This window comes from Eumetopias jubatus, unplaced genomic scaffold (genome assembly GCF_037043125.1).
Source record: "Eumetopias jubatus isolate StellerSeaLion01/CBP00866 unplaced genomic scaffold, mEumJub1_p1.0 scaffold_5, whole genome shotgun sequence".
Lineage (NCBI taxonomy): Eukaryota > Metazoa > Chordata > Mammalia > Carnivora > Otariidae > Eumetopias > Eumetopias jubatus.
Window position 1 is genome coordinate 91,550,592 of NW_028274811.1, and position 18,832 is coordinate 91,569,423.

Consider the following 18,832-nt stretch of genomic DNA (forward strand, 5'->3'; position numbering starts at 1 on the left):
TTAAATGGAATCTGAGTTTAATTTAAATCATTTACATCTAAATGAAGGATGAATAAAGTGGTTGTTGCAGACTCATTAATAAAAGGAGAAGTTGGCAATTGTAAATGTCTGCAATTATATTACTATTTAAATTTAAATTTTACCATAAAATTTAAATTTTATGTATAAGATTAATTTAGAAAGATATGGAATAAGCATTAATTCACATTTGAATAAGACTTGCATAACACTTGTGTGCATATGATAATAATATTTAACAAAAATCTGTATTATAACTTGCAAGGAAATACATAATTTATTTATAATGAAGGTAGTTTTCCTATTCAATTATGAATTTATAATGAAGATAGTTTTTCTATTCAACTATGAAAGTCCCACTTCCAACAAAACACACCAAAATTAACATATAATTATGATTCAATTTAAAGTTCCATCTTCAAACTCTTCAGAGTCTTCTCTGGTAAACAGATCCAAAGACAGGTTAATCCTAAATAAAAGATGACAAAATTGAATCTTGTTAAGATAAAATGTCATGGTCAATAGTCACTGAAATATTTTAACATTTCTAAGACTGCTAAGCAACAGTTAGCCACTCCCTGTATTTACTGTTTTGATAACTTTTATGTTCTCTAGTTGACCATAAAAAGCTTCTAACACACTCAATATGTAACTCATTTTTCTTCTCCACTCCAGCTCCTGCCAATAATCTTGATGACTTCAACAGCTCCAGTTACAGAAACTGTGTCACAAAAACACTATATCATAGTCCTTCATCTCCAGGCCGCTTCAAGCCACTCACAAGCAGGATTATCACTTTGGACAATGTCATCACTTGGCACTTCTGCTTTACTTCTAGGTGCGGAAACTCTCAAATTGTTCCTAGCTGATGTATTTCTATACTCCTAAGTTTTGTACCCCTACACTGTCACCGAACAAGACCATTGCAACCCTTTGAACTGCCAAGCCCCTAATCTCCTATAAACTTCATTTGTACCCTGCTCATGACTTCTGATTAAGCTCCTAGAATCACTCTTTGAAACTAAGATTCCTCTTCATCCTAGACATCACCAACATTGTGTTCTCAGTCCTCTCCTCCCCCTCCATCCTCACACTGAGGTTTTCATGCACATCTACTGCCACCACTACCTATGACCTTCATGCAGCATAGATTGTACACTAGCTCCAACAGGACACTTCCAGCTGCGCCCTTGGAATTTTCACCTGAATACCTCATTACAGCTAAAGTTCAACACACCAAAATAAAATTCAGTAGCTTCACAAAACCAGCTCTTCTTTTGACTTCCTTCTTTCTTAACTACTCATTTGCAGAACTTAGGATCATCTCTCTTTTCCCCTACAGCAAATTCTTTGTCTCCTCTCCACCCACTCTGCTACTCCCATTTAAGTGCATTTCACTTTCACTTGGACCCTGTCAGAATCCCCAGTTTTTTCACTTCCTGTCTTGCCTCCATTCCAAACCTTTCTACAAAATAACATCAGATTCTTTCTAAAATGCAGATCTGATCAATCCACTGCTTTAAAATGTTGTATACTGATGATGTACAAGGTATTTGCATAGTCTTTCATCGTGTTTCCATAAAATACTTATTAATTACAAAAAGAAAAATAAATTCCCGAAATTTGATCATTGTTGTGTGGTTATATAAAAGATATCTTTGGGGCACCTGGGTGGTTCAGTCATTAAGCATCTGCCTTCGGCTCAGGTCATGATCCCAGGGTCCTGGGATTGAGCCCTGCATCGGGCTCCCTGCTCGGCAGGAAGCCTGCTTCTCCCTCTCCACTCTCCCTGCTTGTGTTGCCTCTCTCACTGTGTCTCTCTCTGTCAAATAAATAAAATCTTTAAAGAAAAAAAAAGATATCTTTGTCCTTAGGATACATACACTAAAGTATTAAGGGATAATATTTATAAATTATATATAAATATATATATATATATTTTTAGAGAAAGAGAGAGCTTAGGGAGAGGGCCAGAGGGAGAAGGAGAGGGAGAATCTCAAGCAGACTCCACACTCAGCATGCAGCCTGACACAGGGCTTGATCTCGCCACCCTGCGACCATGACCTGAGCCAAAATTAAGAGTCAGATGCTTAACTGACTAAGCTACCCAGGCACCCCTTAAGGGGTAATATTTTATACACACACATATACACACAGAGAAAGAGAGAAAGTGTCTAAGAATTAGAAAGCAAATGTGACAAGATGTTAAAAATCAGTGAAACTAGGTAAAGGGTGTGCTGGAGTTCTTTGTATTATTCTTGGAACTTTTCTGTACATTTGAAATCATTTAGAATAAAGGGTTAAGAAGATGTTTCTTTATTGCCTACTTAATGGAATACAAATATTACTCACATGAGACCCTTTGAAATATAGTCTCAGTATATTTTTATACCTTTCTTCACAATGACTACCGTAAACAAGATTTAATCAAACTGTTCATTCCTGAACATTTTCTTGGACTCCATAGGACTTGCTCATGTCCGTGTCTAAAATATACTCCCCTCCCCCCACATCCCCATGTACAAAAGTCTGATTTCTCTTTCCCAACACCCAGCTTACTTTTCTAGTACTTTCCAAACCCCACCAAACTGGATGTAATCTCTCCCTAGAAATTCAACGAACCCAAGATCATTAGCAAACCAAGGCCCAAATGAAATGAAAGGAGGAAAGATGATTCACTCGATTCAAAACATGTAATATTTCAAAATAACTGTAGAATCGCCTACAGAAATTCAGAGTCCAAAGATAGAAGGAAGATGTCATTTAAGGGTCATACACACAGTAATTGAAGCTATAAAAATGGGTATGTTGGGGCTCCTGGGTGCCTTAGTCAGTTAGGCGTCAGCCTTTGGCTCAGGTCATGACCCGGGGTCCTGGGATCAAGCCTCACTTCAGGCTCTCTGCTCAGCAGGGAGCCTGCTTCTCCCTCTCCCTCTGCCTGCCGCTCCCCCTGCCTGTGCTCTCTCTCTCGCTCTCTTTCTTTCTGTCAAATAAATAAATAAATAAATAAAATTTTTAAATGGGTATGTTATCTCAGAATAAATATGTAAAGAGAGAGCAGAACCACAATTACTCCCAGGGCAGCATTTGTTTTTAAGTGGTAGCAAAAGGGACAAATAAAAAATATACAGAAAATATGGTCAGAAAGGCAGAAAGAGAACCATGTCATAACCTCCAGGACACTAAGAAAGAAGAAAAATTGAAAGTAGTAGGAAGATAATATTAAATGTGACAAGTTCAAAGAGAAAAGGGACCTAGAAGATATAAACAAAGAAACAAACAAACCCACAAAAATCATGGGCCATGGAAAGAGTAGTTTCAATAGCACCGTGAATACGGGGCCCAAATAATGTTTATTAAATTTCAACAAATATTTAATTAGGGCTTACTATGTGCCAAGCACTGGGTTTCAGGAAGGAAACAGGCTGGAATTAGCAATGGGTATACACTAAAGGTTGGAGAAGGTAAGATGTAAAAGGGAAGGAAATAAAGCCTATACTTTATAATTGTTATATAAATGGATTCTTACCAGAAGATGATAAGAAGATTCATCTTGTGTAATTTAAGTCTAGGAACAACATAAAATATACAGAAGATTCAAGTTGGCCTCTAGCACTGTTTTTCCCCTTAATAAATATGTAATAAAAAATAAGAATTATAATACATTTCTAAAACATTATTATTAGTTTTTGTAATCTGGTTTAAAATTGTAATGCAACATAATAAATTACAAGGCACTTGTTTATAACAGGCTATTTCTGGAAAACACAGAATATTATTTTAAGTTGCCAAATAAGCCTTGCAAGATTACTTGACGGTTAGTAATAAACGTCACATGAGAATTGACAAGTTCAAGGTTATGGTCAGAGCAAAATTAGATGTAATCTGTTTATTAAAGTAACTGGATCTGGATTAACACCTAGAACAATGTCCAGGGTTTGTGTGCATTGCTCTGCCTATTCAAACATCCTTTTCACCACCACAGATTTCTTTTTTCCTCCTAATCCCCACTTCTGTCTCATTCTCCTTAATTGAATAAATAGAGTATCACTAATCTGAACATTGGCTTATATGTCATTATTGCAAACAATTTATGCCATTATTAATGCAATATTACACAAACAGTAATGAGTTTCCAGTGTAACACTGCTTACAAAATGGCCTTCTATTCTAATTATCTTATGAAAATATTTTTCACAAAACTCAATTCTGCAGATTTACTGACTGTCAAAATAGAAGCTGTCATCAAGTGACTGTACTAAGAACCTATAGAAGTGTTCAGCATGGTAACATGAGTATTATGACAAGTATGTGAAGGAAAGGGAATAACTATTATGATCTATCAATTCATGTGGCATTATTAATTACATAAATTTTATCCAACTTAATTGTTTGAGAATCCAGAACTTCCTATTACTTTAATAAGTATACTAGATTATATCTAATTTTGCTCTGCCCACAATATCAATTCAATATTGATGCAGCTTTAGAACATGGTTTAATTTATGAGTTGTTTTCCAGGAATGAATTAACGACATCAAGGCTGTAATTCAAGGGCAGTTTTGTTAAATACATTAAATTAGACTGCAGCATCCATGGAAGGAAGTGACTATATGAACTGACACAGAATTTATCATTTTATATTGCAGTTAAAATGTTTTCCTTCATCAATATGGATGAGTTTTGTAATCTGTATTACAAAGCTGGCATTAAAATTCAGCTTTAACAGACAAGTGTGTTCCTTTTGCTCAGTAAATTTAGTCAACATTTACCTTCTATGCTCCTCCACTCACACCTACGCCTGTGGTCTAGTCTATAACTCAGTGCTTTAAAATGTTTTGTACTTTTAATTATGATGAACAGTGATAAAATGGTGGCCGCATTTCTATAGTTCTGTACACTGAATGTGACAATTAGGAAAAGTACTAGAATAATGTGACCCAAGGGTGACTAAACGGTTAGGGAAGCCAGTCTTCTTTAATACAATCAAAAATTGTGTTAACTTACTTTCACAAGACAGTTGTTGGCATTTCAGCCGGAATCTATATTTTTCATTTTCTTCAAGCATTCTAGAAATGACTTTGTACACTCTATTCCATACTGAAATCTTAAAAATATAAGCACAGTTAAGGAACACTGAGCAGAGAAGCAGGAATACATTTTCACAGAGGCAACTGGCAGTGACTCAACCATGCTGCATGTCAACTGATAGCACTATAAAACAATAATAGCACTTAGAGACCTAAAACTTAAATGTAATTGTTTTCCCATAATCAGTGATCTCTTCTGCTAACTTCCTAGCATTTCCTCTCTGTAGTATTTACATTAACTCTCCTGGATGAAGGCAATGTCTATAAAGTCCTACCTAAGTTGTTCCAACACATTCAATTTTGTTTTCAACAGTTATAAAAATAGTGAGTTTCTAGAGATTTTTAATGTATTTTATTCTAGTTAAGAATTAAACATTTCTCCTAGGACATACCAAAGCAAAAATTACCAGACACCATGAATATACTAGAATAGAAAGAGTGAGAGCTATGGAAGCAAACAGATCTTGGCTCAGATTCTGGCTTTGCCACTTAACAGTTGCTTGACGTTGGGCAAGTGTTCTACATCTCATCTAGTAATAACTTCATATACTGGATTATTAGAATTAATGAAAAATATATGTAAATATATGAAATGTATGTAAAGCACATACCCCAGTAAGTGACATATAGTAGTTATAAGTAAACACTGGCTATTGCTCTGTTCTCCTCACCCAAGGGGAATTGGTTCTTGGAAGAAATAATTCTTAGTATAGTGGGAAGATCAGATGCACACTCAAAATACATTTAGGATGAATCACCTTGAATGCTATTTTATACCATGCATGGGTTGTAACTCATACAAACTCAAAGCTTAGAAACAATACAATTTTATGTCTCATTATCAACTAACAGTTTCTTTAAACCAAAGTGTAAAATATATGGTGGAAAACAAAGATCTGTAGAGCTAGTGATCTTGAATAAGTTTAAAACACTCAAGTTACTGTGACATTTGGACAACTAGAGGTGAAAATGGTTCAGCAATAAAGGTTCATCCTTGTTAGCTTTCCTTCTACAAACTAAATGTATATCCCTTCTCTTTAAAAGAGCAATATGACACCAGTATAAATACGTTATTCTTTTCTGTTAAATCCATGATTTTCTCTTTATATTACACTATCTATCAAAGTTTGCTATATTCTATGAAACATATATTTTCATGCTTTGAAAAATCTCCCATTACATTTTGATTAAAATGTGTTTATATCTTCAAACACTGGAAGGACTGTTCTCTACAGTTAATAAATATTTCCAAACCCAGTTCCATTTCCGCTAAATTAATTCTATTTTCTCATTTCAGTAAATTAAACTTTCAAAAGATAGAACTATTTTTACTGTTGAGTATCTTCACACATTTGTATTTAGAGAGGTTAATCTAAAATTCAAATATTGCTCATTCTCCTTTATAATATACCTTTTTCTTTTTCTTCATTATTTTGGAAACTTCATTCAAAGGGATGGGGAAATCAAACTTTTTAGCTAAATTCTTCTGGGTTAAACCTAATTTTAAAAAAAAGAGAGTGAAAAGGTAAAAGATCAAGGCCAGCACATATTTTAAATGATTCACTATCCTGATAATAAAGACAATTATAAATGTCTCTTGAGTTGTCTCTGGGGATTTTTACACTTGTTGGTATATTTCTGTTCACTAGATAATACCAGTTTACCAATTAGCTAATACTATGCTGGGGGAGAAAACCAAGAAACTACCTTGGAAATGCCTAGGAAATCTCCTTTCCTTACTTATTTGAAAGGTGAGTACCCAAAGTCAGCAACACCAAATACCAGAAGACACATCTTGACCCGAAGCATCTCCATAGTCTCCTTTCTTTTCCATTCAACTCCAGACACACATTATGATTTCAACTCTCCCAAATACCTGTGGTTCCTCAAATGCCTCGTTCTTATCCTTCCCAGCCTTTGCACATGCTGTTCTATATGGCTAAAACACTCTGTGTACATGCATGTGTGTACACACACACACACTCTCACACACACACACACACACACACACACACCTGCCAGGCAAATTTTTACCTGCTCTTCAAGACTCAGCTCACACCATCACCTCCTCTCTACAGTCCCTCACACAGCACTAGCTCCAGGAACACTGAGGTCACATCACTTAGCACACTTTTATATCACATATTTATAATGTGTTTCCTCCACTAGGCTGTGACCTCCCTGAGGGCAATAGCTATATGTGTCTTAGTTATCTTTCTACCCACACTACCAGACAAATAGTAGGTACTAATAAAGGTTTGTCAGAGTGAGTAAGCCTCCTCCCTCTACTCCCCAAACCATGCTGCCTTCCCAAGTATTAACTGTTAGAAGAAAACCCAAGGACTTTGTGTGTCTAAGGACAAAATCATAAAACACTGAGCATGCGTTCCCTAAAAGCCTTTATATTTGTAATCTGCTCACCCGAAAACTTACCCACATTATCCCTGCCCTACCACTACCACTTTATACCTGGCTTTCTTCCCCTCATTCAATATTTAGCTTTCCAGGAACCTTCTCTGATTTCACAAAGCACCCTATGCTCAGTTATCATGAGATTTATCATGTTGTTTACTTGGGGAGTGTGTTTTATTCTTTATTAGAGATCCAGTATCTAATACCATACACATTAGATACGCAGTAAGTATTCCATTTGCTAGTGAATTCAAGTATGTTCTAAAATGGCATTTCCCAATTTGTGAGAAGCATACCACTGATTCTGGATGGGACACAGACCTAGCACTAAAGAACCTTAAATCACACAGCGAGAAACTCATTCTTTCCCATTATTTTTCAATCTGATGACATCAGGGAGAAAGTATAAGTTTGAAACTAGTATGTTATTAAGACTTCTCTGAGATTTGCTTCTCTCTATGACTACAGACAACCTTTGTTAGACAAGCTATTTGGCTAGAAGGTAATAATATTGCTTTGCTTTTATTAGATCGTTTTTAATTAATTTCTATTCGTGGCAAATGGTACAGGTTTGCCACTGAGATAATGATGTAAAGTGTTCTAAAAAGAAATTTAGTTGAGAGGGAAAAAATGCACATATTTAAATAAATATATTAAGTAAATGATAGTACAGATTTATATGCAGATATAGCATAGGAAAATAACTCAAGTCTAAGAATCTCTATTCTTCACATACCCATATGTACCTTTCCCTCTAAATGCCTACGCCTTTGGAATACTATACTTGCATCATTCTCAAATATTTTCCATTTGTAAGTCTTACCTAACCTAGACATTACTCCTTGAGGTCAGGATAGGAGCCATCAAGTCTACCTATAATTACTGGGGACCTAAAATATGTCAAGGAGTATAGAGGATGTGAGAAAGAAAAAGACAAAATCATTTCTTCTATTTGTTTTGCATACTTCACTAAGGGTAGCTCCAGTGTATACCAAAGACGTTGTCCCAACTTAATGTTTTCAATCTTTCTCTAACCTTCTTTCTACACACAGTTTCTATACACTCCAAATATACTCCCAGTTCTTCCCTAATCAGTCTCCATCACAGATCCATACCCAGGGCTATGCTCACACAATTTTTCCCACCTGTAATTCCCTCCTAGCTCAGCAACATGTGTGACTCTCATGGAGTTCCACCACCATGAAGCCTTCCCTGATTCCCTCATCCCCAAATTATTCACCACTTCCAAAGCATTTATTTATACTTCCACAAAAGCACTTGTCATCCTCTGTTGTGTATAAATTATGAATATATCTCCCAAGTTCTGTGAGAATTGATGTATTAGTCTTGCTTGAAATGTTAGAAGAGTTTCCTGATTTGCATGCCCCTGGATTTCTAAACTCCACTACGTTTTACAGAAACAGCTTACAAAGTATACCTTCCAGAAGTGTACCTGTCTCTGATTGTTCACTCCACCATTCAAAAATCTTCAGTGACTATGCAATGACTGTCTCCAAGGCATTCTGCAATCTGGTCCAAAACTTACTTTTCATTCATTCAACAAATATTTAGTCAGGCCCACTATATACTACTCACTGGGATAATCTCCCCTTTCCTCCAAGCCATCTCTGTTCATTTATTCTATATCAAACACTGTGCTGGACACTCTGCATGCATTCTGTACTTCTCTTAGTCTTTGTAGTGACTTGTTGTGGAGAGAACTATTATCCCCATTTTACATATAAGGAAATGGAGAATCAGAGCAGTTAACTTGGACAATATTACACTACTAATAAATGACAGAGCCAAGATTATGTCTTTCTGACTTCAAAGCCAATGCTCTTGATAATCTCTACCTTCCACTAGCAATTTCTCTATTCATGTCCCTTGATTTCCTACCTTTATGCCTCTCCTTTCCCTAAACTATCAAAGCCTTTCTCAGGTGTCTTTCTTAGAGCATTCAAGTCTACTAGCTTGTATTCATATTATTCATTTAGAAGTTCCTTGACAGCAGAATATTCTGATTCTTCTATGTCAGTAGCACCTAATCTAGTGCCCACAGTGTGGAAGACGTTCAATGTTGTTGAATGGATAAATAATTTACCTACTTCCCCATAGAGTGGCAGGCATAAGTATTTAATAAACTTCCCTTTGATATTAATATTAAATACACCCCAAACTGAGTAAAACTTAAGCACTTTCTGGCTTGCTTTAAATATAAATATATGACTCTATTCCTGGTCTCACAAGCACAGCAAGGGGGCTCTGAAGTTAATGGCTCCATCATCTGCCCAGCTGCCCAGCAAGAAACTTCAGATTTGGCATCAACCCTTCCTTCTGCATCTTTTAGTCAGTCATTGATCCTCTGCTTTCTGTATTGCTGCTGTCTCAGGTCAGACCTTTTATCTTTGCACTGGACGACTATGACTGCCCTCTAACAGGACCCTGGCCTCCAGTCTCTCCCAGCCCAGCTCCGTTCTAGTTCTCCTTCCTCCACATCTGACCATGTCATCCCTACCACAAAGGAGCAGCAAAAATCGCAAAATTTCAAAACCAAACTTCAGGGCAAACTGCATTATTGTCTTTTCCCACCCCAGCAGAGAAGTCAACCAGAGGAAAGCCATCCTAGGTCTGCACGGTGCAAAGTTACAACAGCATAACACAAGTTTCATAATCTCGGCTACCCAGTTACTCCTCACCCACACAGGTGGGGATCTCTAGCACAAATTCAGGCATCCCTTCCATTCTGTCCCCCTCCCCTCTGGGAGCTTCTTCAGCCGCTTCCAGTGTTCTTCGCTTTCAATCCACTATCTTGCTGATGGACTACTATTTGTCCTTTGATTTGTGGCACTAAAGCAATACAAGCTCTTGTTCGAATCCACTGTATTTTTTTCTGGCTTCTCGCCTAAGCTGTGGAGCTCCTCACCACCACAACCGCTACCACCATCACCATACTCTCTCCTCTTCCTAGAATAAACCTTTTACCCTGTTTCGATTATTCAAAGAAGCTGGAAGCCCAGGGCTAAAGTGTCTTCTACTGCCCCTGGATGTTTTGATCCCTGGCAGAGGAGCCAGAAAAAAACAAAACAAAACAAAAACGTGAGTGCCTTTTAACAATGAGGCCATTAGAGGGGCTTGGAGTCCAAAATCATGACCCTGCTTAGGTACCTCTGAAGGCTTCCCGCCACAGCTCATTCTCAGCAGTCAATCTAAGTCACACAGAGTACAATTTCATACATTGAAATTATCAGAGTAAATTTAGTCTGGAAGGATACCAAACAAAATATGTATATATTCCTCGACTTGGGCTTCAGTCTTGCCTGCCTCCAATTCAATCTCCCTTATATAGCATGGCCTAAGGAAATCTAACCCTATCACTTCTCTATCTCTTTTAAATTGATTTATTTGAAAGAGAAAGAGAGGAGGAGGAGGAGAAGCACAGGGAGAGGGACATGCAGACCCTGTGCAGAACACGGAGCCCGACGTGGGGCTCGATCCCACAACCCTGAGATCATGGCCTGGGCTGAAACCAAGAGTCGGTTGGTTAACCAACTGAGCCACCCAGATGCCCCTCACTTTTCTTGTTCAAAAACCTTCAGTTTTGGACTTTCTGAGTCACTGAAGACAATGGGGAATGTAGAGTAGCTGACTTCCCAAAATTTCATGCCAAACAACTTCACGTTTTGAAAATTCTACATAAAACCACACCTTCAGCATTACTTGAAGACAGAGAACACTGAAACTGCAAAATAACTGTTTAAGTAAAATAAGAAAAATCATTCAGTCGCACAATTATCGGGGCTCTGATCCTATATGCTCCAGCCCCACCCCAAGCAGGGCTCTGTGGCCAGCAGGGAAGAGAAGACGGACACTAAAAAAAGTGCCTGCAGGAGAGCTGGAGCAACCAACAGAAAGATTAAACCAACCCTAAATCTGAAAATACTAAAACAAAACCCTACAGATTAGAGCAAAAACTACAGAAAAGGGATTTCAATGGGCAATTTAAAGGGCCAGACACCACATAAAGTACCAAACATGCCATTTACTGGAACAGACTCAGTTTAAAGGGGCAAGCATGATTTAAAGGGACAGTTTTCCAATTGCATGGCTTCCAGGAGAGAAAAAGAACAAAATGGAAGGATCATAAATTAGGTCACACAGAAAACATCAGTAGCATCCATAAAAGTGCAGACCTTATAAACACTCAGATTATAATGCCATAAAACAGGGACGCCTTCGGCTCAGGTCATGATCTCAGGGTCCTAGAATCGAGTTCCACATTGGGCTCCTTGCTCAGCGGGAGCCTGCTTCTCCCTCTGTCTGCTGCTCCCCCTGATTGCTCTCTCTCTCACTCTGACAAATAAGTAAAAATCTTTTTAAAAAATTATGCAATAAGACAGTTTACTAACAAAAACAAAACAGAAAAGTCCTGGAGATTAAAAAAAAACAAAAACAAAAACAAAACTTGAATCTATTAAGCAACTCTAGAGTGAGAAGGGTAACACAAACTAAAATTACAGAATTTAAAAAAATAGTGACAATGGAAACACTACATATTAGAATCTATGGGATTTAAAGTAGTGGTTAGAAGAAAATGCATTGCACTAAACACTTATCAATAAAAAGAATAAAAATAAATGAATGAAATGTCCTGCTGAAAAAAAGTATAAAAAGAACAAAGTAAGCCAAAAGAAAGCACATGTAAGGAGATAACAAAGTTTCATCTTTATTATTTATCTTTATTTTTTAATGAGGAAGAGACTAGAAAAACAAGATGTCTCATTAATAAATTGAAATCCTGTTTTTTTTTAAATTAAAACAAACAAAACACTGGCTAACTTGATCAAGAGAAAGGGGGAATACACATACATACAGAAAAAAATGACAATTGGAAAACAACCATTGAAACACAAGACTTTTTTTTTAATTATAAGATACTACTTTGCAGAATTCTATGCAAATAGATTTAGAAACGCAGATGAAATAGAGAATTTCCTAGGGAAATATAGATTACCAAAATTGACCCATCAGAATTAGAAAGCTTAAAAAGAGCAATTTCACAGAAGATATAGAAAAAGTTGTTAAGAAATTATTCCACAAAAAGCACTAGACCCAGATGATTTCACAGAAGAATTCTACCAGGTAGTCCCACTGTTCTATAAATTTTTCCAGAGCACTGAAAAAGAAGGAAAAGTTTGTGATTCCTTGTATGAAGTAAGTGTAACTCTAATACCTAAGCCAGATGAAGAAGTACAAAGAAAGAAAAACTACAGATCACTATCTCTCATGAATACCACTGTAAAATTCTGAAGAAATTATTAGCAAAGTCCAAGCTACTTTAAGAAAATAACATCATAACCAAGTAGGATTTATTGCAGGAATGCAAGGTTGGTTCAATATTAGAAAATCCATTTATATTATATACCATACTAATAAATCTAACAGAAAAATGTGTTTATCTCCATAGGTCTGAGAAAGCCTTTGACAAAATTCAACACTCATTTACAATTTAAAAAAATGAAGAAAATAAAAACTGAGGAATACTTTTTAATATTTTTAATATATATGCCTTTGTCCTAAAGCCAGTACCTTATTTAATGAGGAACACTAGAGGCATTCCCCTGAGGTCAGGAATAAGGCAAGGATGCCCACAATCTCCACTACTATTGAACATTGTACTCGAGGTATTAGTAATGCATGTAGTAAGACAAAACAAATCTACTGCAGGCTTAAGAATGGGTAAAAAAAAAAAAGAAATTATCTCTATTTACAAATAACATCACAGTATACCTGGACAATCATTAGTATCAATAATAAAACTTACTCTAATAATAAAAGAATGCAGTGAAGTGCTAGGATTGAAAAGTTAACATACAAAAACCAATACGCTAAGTAAAAGAAGATAATCAAGAAATCTCACATATTTATGAGACAATTTATATGAGATATCCAGAATAAGCAAATCTATGAAGACAGAAAGTTTAGCCTTTGCTTAGCACTGGGGTTAGGGGTAGGGGAGGGCAGTGAGAGGGAATAGTGAGTGTTAATGGGTATAGTGTACAGTACTAATAGGCATAGGTTTTCTTTTGGGGCATTAGAAATGTTCCAAAATTAGAATGAAGGGGAGTAAGTCGGAGGGGCAGATGAACCATGAGAGACAATGGACTCTGAGAAACAAACTGAGGGTTCTAGAGGGGAGGGGGGTGGGGGAATGGGTTAGCCTGGTGATGGGTATTAAAGAGGGCACGTTCTGCGTGGAGCACTGGGTGTTATGCACAAACAATGAATCATGGAACACTACATCAAGAACTAATGATGTCATGTATGGTGATTAACATGACAATAAAAAATTAAAAAAAAAAAAAAGAAATGGTCCAAAATTGAATGCGGTGATGGTCTCACAACTCTGTGAAAAGCATGGAGTTGTACACTTTTAATAGGTGAGTTGAATGAACTGCAGGTGGAGGGATAAGCCTTCAAAAAAGAAGGAAGACCTCTCCGGGAGATAGAAATGCTCTGTATCTTAATTGTGGTGGTGTGTTACTAGAGATATAACTTTATCAAACCTCCTCAAAATGTATATAAAATCAATCCTAAATACAGTTGATTTTTTTTAGAGATCAAGAAGTGGGGCTCCTGGGTGGCTCAGTTCGTTGAGCTTCCCAGTCTTGATTTCAGTTCAGGTCATGATCTCAGGGTCCTGAGATCAAGCCCCACCTCAGGCTCCACGCTGAGCACAGAGTCTGCTTCTCCCTCTCCTTCAACTTCTCCCCCTGCTTGTTCTCTCTCTCTCTCTCTCAAATAAAGATCAAGAAACTTCCTATATACTAACAATAAATAGAGGGGATTATGGAGGAGGAAACCCCATTTACAACAGAAAATCAAACACCTAGGAATCAATTTAGCAAAGATACACGCAAAACCTATAGGAAAATGTCAAATCTAGAACATTCCCAAGAGACACAAAAGCAGACTGAACAAATGTTAAGACCTCCTATTTTTAGAGAGGAAGTGCCTCAACCTGGTAGACGTCAGTTCTCCTTAAGCTAATATAAAAATTCAGTGACTCCTAGGAATACCAACAAGCACGCCTTGGCCCCCCTCATTGTGGGGGACGCAAGGGGCTCCATCCAGAGACCACTCCTGTCAGTCTGACTGACTTTACATGACCGGCACGTGCCTTTCTTTCGGCGCGCTATCCGGGACTCGCGTGAAGCCAGGGACCCGCGGGCCTCATATTTCGGCCCCGCGCAGGCGGCTGGACTGACAGGAGGTCGAGCCCGGCCGCCCACGGCCCGAGGGGCCCCCCCAGGCCGCAGGCCGCTCGGGGTTTCCGCTGGGCTGGCTCCGCCGCAGCTGGGCCGGAAGGCTGACAGGACGCTGCCGGAAGGCCGAGGGCTGAGGCGCCCACCGCCCTGGGACCGAGGCTCCCGCCCACCCACCGCCCCCTAGGCGCCACCTGCTCGCGCCGCCGGCCGGGGACAGCTCCGCGCGCTCGACGCCCGCGCCGGCGGGGAGGCCGCGGGGGCCCGGGACCGAGGGCCGGGGGTCAGCTCCGCGCCGGCCGGAGCCGCCGCCCGCGGCTCTTCGGGGCTGCAGTCGGCCCCGCGCCCGGTGCTCCCGCGGCCCTGAGCCCGGCGGCCGCCGAGCTGCAAGATGCCGCCGCACCGGTGCGAGCCGAAGCGTGTCACGTAGACGAAGCGCGCCAGGTCCCGCTCCTGCTCCCGGCCGGCCGCCGCCATCGCCGCCCTCGTCGCGGAACCGCCACCAAGTTTCCTCAGCGACCCGCGGAACGCACGGCCGGCGCGCGAGGACGCGAGCGGACGGCGAGGACCGGGCGGCGGGGGCGGGGCCGCTGTGCACGTGCGGGGGTGAGGGGCGCGCGCTGCAGCGGGCCCGCGGGGCGGCGCATGTGCAGGTGGGGTGCGCGAGGTAGGCGGGACGCCGGGTGGTCGTGAGTGGTGCGGGGGGAGGACAGCGCCTGGGGCGGACCGCACTGCAGTGAGGCGCGGAGCGCGAAGGGTTTGGTTGGGGCGACGGTGGACCGCTCAGCTGGAACGTGGTGTTAAGGTTTGGGGACCGGCTCATTGGGGGTAGGGAGCAGACTATGGGGGCACAGCCCTCTGAAGAAATGAGCTGAACTAAGATGAGGTAGGGGGAAAGGCAGTAGGCCACTGGGCACCCTCCCCGCGGCTGGGTGTGGGGAAGATTTCCGAGTGAGGAGCCGACCCTGGGTTTGACCAATCTGGAGCGTAGGTCAATGAAGTTGGGGACCTGGGGGAGGGGAGAGGAGACAGCACCCTTTGCTGCCAGAGCGTTCCAGCGGGACCTTGGCCTGGTGTATGTTGTGCTGGGCCGTGGGCCTGAGGCCAGCGTCTTACACCGACTTGAGGCCCATCGTTGTTCCGCTGCTGCCCAGCTGGATTATTTGGGCAAGCTACTTTTCTTCTCTAAGCTTCCAGTTTCCTCAGAAGTAAATTCAGGATGACTGGGTTGTTAAATCAAAATAAGGCATATTAGGCATCTGGCACATAGAGAGTGTTCCCTTAGACTTAACCTTCATGTCACATTTATTGAGTACATACCCTATGAAGTGCATGTGGAAATCTCTTTACATTTATACTTTGCAGATGGTTTTCCCATAGACCATCCTTTTAAATCCATGCGGCAATTTACAGCAGAGGAACTGAGGCTCCAGAACGAGTGACTTCCCCAAGGTAATAGGCAGCGATAGAGACATATTTTCTTAAGATGAATCTTTTTAATTGAATTATAAATATGTGCAGAGAAGTACACCGATCATCAATATACAGATGGATGAATTTTAACACACTAAATATATCCATGTGATATCCACCCAGGTTAAGAAATGGTGCACTGTAGAAGCACCTCATGTCCTCGCCCAAGCCCAGTCCCTTTGCTTTCTTTCAGATTCAAACAGCATCAGTGAGGTTTGCCCCTTCTGTTTGACTTCCTTCACTCAAGCTATGTTTGTGAGATACAAGTTATTATATGAGTTTGTACATCTGACTCTAACTCTATTTATTCCTCTATTCCACTGTTGATGGACATTTGGTTGTCTCCAGTTTGGGGTCGTTGTGAACAGTGCTGCTAGGAACATTAATATGTATCTTTTGTTGAACATGTATTAAAAAGTATATATTTTAGTGTGGAATTGCTGAGGGCATTCATAGGTTCAACTTTAGTAGCTACTGACAAACAGGTACCTGGAGTGCTTGTACAAATTTTCACTTCCGCCAGCAGAGCATGAGAATTCCAGTTGCTCCAAATGTTCAGCATCACTTGGCATTGTCAGTGCTTTTCATTTTAGCCGTTGTGATGGATATGTGTATTAGGGCTTTCCAGAGAATCAGAGCCAATAAAGATGTGGGTGTGTGTGTTTGGGGGGGGCGGTGTAAAGAGAGAGAGAGGTTTTAAGGAATTGGCTTACATAAATACAGAGGCTGCCAAGTCCAAAATCTTCAGGATAGGCCAGCAGGCTGGAGACCCAGGGAAGAGATGATGCTGCAGTTCAAGTCTGAAGACCATCTGCTGGCACAACTTCCTCTTCTTCAAGAGAGGTCAGTCTTTTTCTATTAAGTCCTTCAAGTGATGATTGGATGACGTTCAACCATACTATGGAGGGTAATCTGCTGTATTCAAAGTCTACCCATCTAAATGTTAATGTCATCAAAAAATACCTTCGCAGAAACATCTACAGTAATGTTTGACCAAACATCTGGGTACTGTAGCCAAGGCAACTTGACACATAAAATTAACGGACACAGTGTGGTATTGCTTTCTTGTAATTTGCATTTTCCTGATGACTTAGGAAGTTGGGCTCATTGGCTATTCTCCCTCCACCCCCTCCCCCACTCTGCTCTCTCTCTCTCTTGCTTGCTCTCTCTCAAGTAAATAAATAAAATATTTAAAAATTAAAAAAATTCTCTTGTCTATTTCTATATGGGGTTTTCATGATGTTCTCAATCATTACGAGGAGTTTTTTATATATTCTGTATATTAGCTATTTGTTAGCTGTATGTATTGCAAATTTTTTCCTCATCTGACTCACCTTTTATTCTATGAACTCTTAAAAGTTTTTTAACTTTAAAGTAGTCCAATATATCAATATTTTTCTTTAGAATTATACTTAATGCGTTTGGTTTAATAAATCTTTACATATTCCAGGATATTCTCCTCTGTTATCTTCTAGAAGCTTTATGGTTTCATCTTCACATTTAAATATTCAATCCACCTGGAATTGATTTTTATGAATAGTATGATGTAGAGAGTCAAGATTAATTATTTCTTTATATGGATATCCAGCCCACTTTGGCTAAAACCTCCAATATAAGGTGAATACAAATGATGATAGTGAATATCCTTGTCCTATTTCCGATCTCAAAGGATAGTTTTGGTGTTCTATTATTAAGTATAATATTTGCTGTAAATTTGTTTTTTTATCATGATATTTATCAGATTAAGGAAGTTGCCTTCTATTTTGAGTTTAGTTTGGTGTTAAATTTTATCCAATACTTTGGCTATAATCTATTGAGATTGTTACGTAATTTTACTCCCTTATTCTGTAAATGTGATGAATTGATCGAATTCTAATGTTAAACCACCCCTCTGTCTGGGTTAAATCCTACTTTCTTGTAACATATTATCATACTATATGATTGCTATACCTTTAAATTTGATTTTTTTAAATGTTTTCTTTAGACTTTTCACTTCTATGTTCATGAGAGAGAATGGCTTACAACTTCTTATGTATTTGGTAGAATTTATTGATGAAGACATCTGGGCATGGAGTTTTCTTCGTGAGGTCTTTAGTAGTTATAGGATTATTCAGATTTTCTATTTCTTTTTGGGTCAGTTTAGTAAACTGTGTTCTAGGATTTGTTGATTCCTTCTGTCATCTAAAACTCAGTAGCAAAAATTGTTCAAATATTCCTTCATTGTCTTCTTAATGTCTCTAGCAGCATTGGGTTATCCCCCTTTTCATTCCTGATATTGATAACTTATGCACTCTTTTTATCTGATTTGTTCTCAACAGTAGGTTATCAATTTTATTAATATGTTCAAAGAATCAACTTTTGACTTTGTCAATTCCCTCTATTGTTCCTAATTCTTTTTATAACATGCTGAGATGGATATTTAAATCATTGATGTTGAGACTTTTTTTCTAATGCAGGCACGTAAAGCTGTACATTTTCCTCTGAGCATAGCTTTAGCTGCATGCCACAAGTTTTGTGTGTCATATTTTCATTATTCAAGATATTTTAATTGTAATATTTTAGGTGTGGATTGTG

At 39.1% G+C, this 18,832-nt stretch overlaps 1 protein-coding gene across 1 annotated transcript; it reads right to left on the bottom strand.

Moving 5' to 3' along the window:
• Positions 1-422: 422 nt before the first annotated feature.
• On the bottom strand, positions 423-15,262 carry CUNH5orf47 (chromosome unknown C5orf47 homolog). Its single transcript, XM_088023673.1, has 4 exons — positions 14,980-15,262; positions 6,520-6,605; positions 5,026-5,125; positions 423-487 (listed from the first exon to the last, which is right to left on the bottom strand). Exons 1-4 carry the CDS (start codon positions 15,260-15,262, stop codon positions 423-425), a joined length of 534 nt encoding a protein of 177 aa, XP_087879799.1.
• Between the last annotated feature and the right edge of the window lie 3,570 nt (positions 15,263-18,832).

Coding starts and splice junctions, on each gene's coding strand:
- CUNH5orf47 (XM_088023673.1), bottom strand. CDS start 15,262: ATGGCGGCGGCCGGCCGGGAGCAGGAGCGGGACCTGGCGCGCTTCGTC. Junction 5,126..6,519: donor TAATGAAGAAAAAGAAAAAG/GTATATTATAAA, acceptor TATATTTTTAAG/ATTTCAGTATGGAATAGAGT. Junction 488..5,025: donor CCAACAACTGTCTTGTGAAA/GTAAGTTAACAC, acceptor TCTTTTATTTAG/GATTAACCTGTCTTTGGATC.